The sequence below is a fragment of the Poecilia formosa genome, unplaced genomic scaffold, assembly GCF_000485575.1.
Source record: "Poecilia formosa unplaced genomic scaffold, Poecilia_formosa-5.1.2 Scaffold4, whole genome shotgun sequence".
In the NCBI taxonomy this organism is placed as follows: domain Eukaryota; kingdom Metazoa; phylum Chordata; class Actinopteri; order Cyprinodontiformes; family Poeciliidae; genus Poecilia; species Poecilia formosa.
In genome coordinates this window covers 302,636-306,390 of record NW_006799943.1, presented here as the reverse complement: position 1 = coordinate 306,390, position 3,755 = coordinate 302,636, and the positions used below count along the sequence as shown (strand labels likewise).

At 40.0% G+C, this 3,755-nt stretch overlaps 1 protein-coding gene across 1 annotated transcript in view; it reads right to left on the bottom strand.

Annotated features, from left to right (window-relative positions):
* Positions 1-3,303, bottom strand: part of nrbf2b (nuclear receptor binding factor 2b) — a 7,198-nt gene extending 3,895 nt beyond the window's left edge. The window contains exon 1 of the mRNA XM_007558381.2: positions 3,055-3,303. Within this exon, the coding sequence (XP_007558443.1) occupies positions 3,055-3,147 (93 nt within the window). The 5' untranslated portion in view covers positions 3,148-3,303. The remainder of the gene's footprint in view (positions 1-3,054) is intronic.
* Between the last annotated feature and the right edge of the window lie 452 nt (positions 3,304-3,755).

Here is a 3,755-nt window from a genome sequence, read left to right as displayed (position 1 = left end):
ATCTTTTTGGGCCTTCTACTGACCCCTCTTTTTGGGCATCTTTTTGGGCCTTCTACTGCCTCTAGTGGCGTGGGGTGGTAACACAACTAATATAATTACAGTACTAAATCAAAATGCCACAAAGTATTTAGCACAAGGCCATTTTTACCACTGTGTGGCATCTCCCCTTCATCTTACAACACTCAGACATCTGGGGACAGAGGAGACCAGTGTCTCAAGTTTAGAAATAGGAATGCTCTCCATTCATGTCTAATACAGGCCTCTAACTGTTCAGTCGTCTTGGGCCTTCTTTGTCGCACCTTCTTCTTTATGATGCACCAAATGTTCTCTATAGGTGAGAGATCTGGACTGCAGGCTGGACATTTCAGTACCCGGATCCTTCTCCTACGTAGCCATGATGTTGTGATTGCTGCAGAATGTGGTCTGGCATTATGTTGTTGAAAAAATGCAGGGTCTTCCCTGAAAGAGATGACGTCTAGATGGGAGCATATGTTATTCTAGAACCTGAACATAGTTCTCTGCATTAATGGGGACTTTCCAGACATGCAAGTTGCCCAGGCCACCATCTCTCATGCAACCCCATACCATCAGTGATGCAGGCTTCTGAACGTTGATAACATCTTGGGTTATCTTTGTCCTCTCTGGTCCGGATGACATGGGATCCCAGTGTTCCATAAAGAACTTCAAATCGTGACTCATCTGACCACAGAACAGTCCTCCATTTTGCCTCACTCCATTTTAAATTACTCCTGGCCCAGTGCAAATGGCTGAGCTTGTGGAGCTTAGAAATGGCTTCCTCTTTGCACTGTAGAGTTTCAGCTGGCAGCAGCGGATGGCACGGTGGATTGTGTTCACTGACGATGCATTCTGGAAGTATTCCTGAGCCCAGGCTCTTATTTCCTAGACGGTGACATTCCTGTTGCAGGTGCAGTGACGTTTAAGGGCCCGGAGATCACGAGCATCCAGTAGAGTTTTACGGCCTTTACCCTTACGCACAGCGATTGTTCCAGATTCTCTGAATCTTTTGATGATGTTATGCACGGTTGATGATAACTTAAAAGTCTTTGTCATTTTACGCTGGGTAACACCATATTGGTATTGCTGCACTATCTTTCTGAGCAACAATGTTGGAATTGGTGATCCTCTTACCATCTCAGCTTCAGAGACACTGACACTCTAAGAAGCTCATTTTACGACACATCTACACATATGACTTCTACTTATTTTTGATACAAATGGAACCCCATATAAAAAATGGTTTTCTGGGAGCATGTATGTAAATAGTGAAATTATGATTCTGGTTTTACTGAGANAACACACAGTAACTGCTTATCAAATGAGTCTAAACATCAAAGTAAAAAGAAGAATTATACATCAATTAACCAAGTCATGACAACAGCAACAAAAATCCTGAAATAGAGGTGCACCAATTGTAGTTTTCTGGGTGATTGCTGAAAACCAATTTTTAATAAGCCTGACCTGCCAATTCTGATTTTTTTCTGAAGATGATTTTTTTTGTCTGAAATGTTGCTATATATAGCAAGAAAGTTGTTGAGTTTCTTGTTATGTTAGCAATAGTGGGGTGACTATTGTCAACTGCAAACATGACCTGGAGAATCTATCAGACTATCTCACAGTAGAGCAACAGAGGACTGTGGCTGATTTTTAGCCCTTTGCTGAGGAAGATAAGATCATGTGATAAGATCGGCTTTACATGTAAGCGATCACCAATCCCCCAAAATTAAGGAAATTGGGGATGATTTATTGGTTCAGCCCTACCCTGAAACAATAAAAAAAACATCTCATAATCATCCCTAGCCATGAGCCCCTTTTCATGAGACCCCTCCCTGTGAAAACAGATATATGGAGCAGAATACATCCCACAGCAATGTGCTCACATAACGCAGTGAGGAGCTCAAACAGTGATGTTTAGATTAAATAGCTTAAAATACACAAACAGTCTCCAAGCTCTCTACATTGTATGAACACTTAACACATGATTAGACATAGTTAAATCTAACACACACAAAGAAGCTCAGAGTTCTCGCTGAAACTTGGCACATCCATGATTAAAAAATGGTTTTCTGGGAGCATGTATGTAAATAGTGAAATTATGATTCTGGTTTTACTGAGACTGTGCAATTTCATCGACATGATTTATCATCATACCAAGCTGGAAGTGGAAATATACAATACAGCAGATAAAGCTGTATTGTATTTTGTAAATGTCACTCTAGTGACATTTAAAAAAATAATATTTCAGCTGCAGATAAAGCAGCTTAAATATTACTTTTTTAAATGTCACTAAAGTGTTACTATGGTGATAATTAACAGCACAAAAAACAGCACAAAAACAGCACCTGTCTCAAGTTGCCAGCTGTAGCTGGCAACTTGAGACAGGTGAATTCTGAGGAAATTCTCCCTCACACAGCACAGACTGGGAATCGTATGGATATGCAGATGTAAAAGTCATTCACTTGATTCGGGTGTGTTGGAGCTTAACAAGGTTAAATTATTACCTAAAGTTTCATTGATATGTCACAACTAACATTTGTGAAAATAAAGCTAAATAAAAATGCCGTTCTCGAGGGATTTCTTATTAAGCATTTTTGTCCCTCGTTGTTATCCATAGAAAAAAAGAGAAATAAGTAATTTCCCATCACACCTCAAAAGCGTTAGCATATCAGAAATCCAAACCGGTGTGACTGTATTTAGCAGCTCACGTAATTGGTTTTCTTCTCTGTCGTTGCCAGATAGGAAAAAGATTGAAGTCGTTTAATGACACAAAAACATTAAACGTGTGCGACAATTAGTCAAGGGTCAACGTGTGGACAAATATTGCTACTATAATCGCAAATAAGCAGTATACTTGACCCACAACCGAAACAAACATGACAGATTCTAAACCACTGTACAGTAAGTCCTTGTAAGGCACTGTGCAGGCATTTAAAACCAGCGCTAAAGCAGATACCGGATCGGTCAGTTAACATTCACCATGCTAACACGGACTCTTTTACATTAGCCTGTTATTGCAACATCAAGATGGGAACTTACCAGGTTCAGCGGACTGTCCACGACCTCCATGGTGTCGCTTCGTCGATGGTTTACTCTACATGTACCGTGCCTCTGAGCTTCGGGGAGTGTCATTCGCACAGCAATACAAATATATAAAATGTATAATAAACACAAAGAAGAAAATTACAGTCGAGGAAGCTCAGTTGCCCTCGTAGCACTCAAAGGTACAGCAAAACGTCGTGACGCGACAAACAGTCAATTCAGACGTGGCAAGAGGCGCACGCGCAATAAACCCTTTTCACAGTGACGTCAGACATTGGCCGCCATAACTCGAAGCGGTGTATCTTTATTCCGGTGTGATTTTGCTTCGGGAATAGATGCGGAAAGTAGTGAAAAATTAAGTGGAATCGCCCTTTAGCTATTGGAAGCTAGAATTGGAAACCAACTTCAGCTTCGTGGAAAACTGACTGAAAAATTCACGGATACTCTATCTTAAGGATATAATAAAAGGTAAGGTTAATAATAACAGCATTTAAGTGTTTTTTTTTTGGTTGAGTCTCTTTTTTGGTTGAAACTTTTTTTTTTGATTGAGTCTCTCTTTTTTTTGATTGAAACTTTTGTTTTTGGTTGAGTCTCTTTTTTTTGTTGAAACTTTCTGAGTTTTTGGTTGAATTCGTTTTCTTGCTTATACAACTTTATTTGCTTTGGGGAAGCTTACATGAACATTCTGGGCGGGGCTT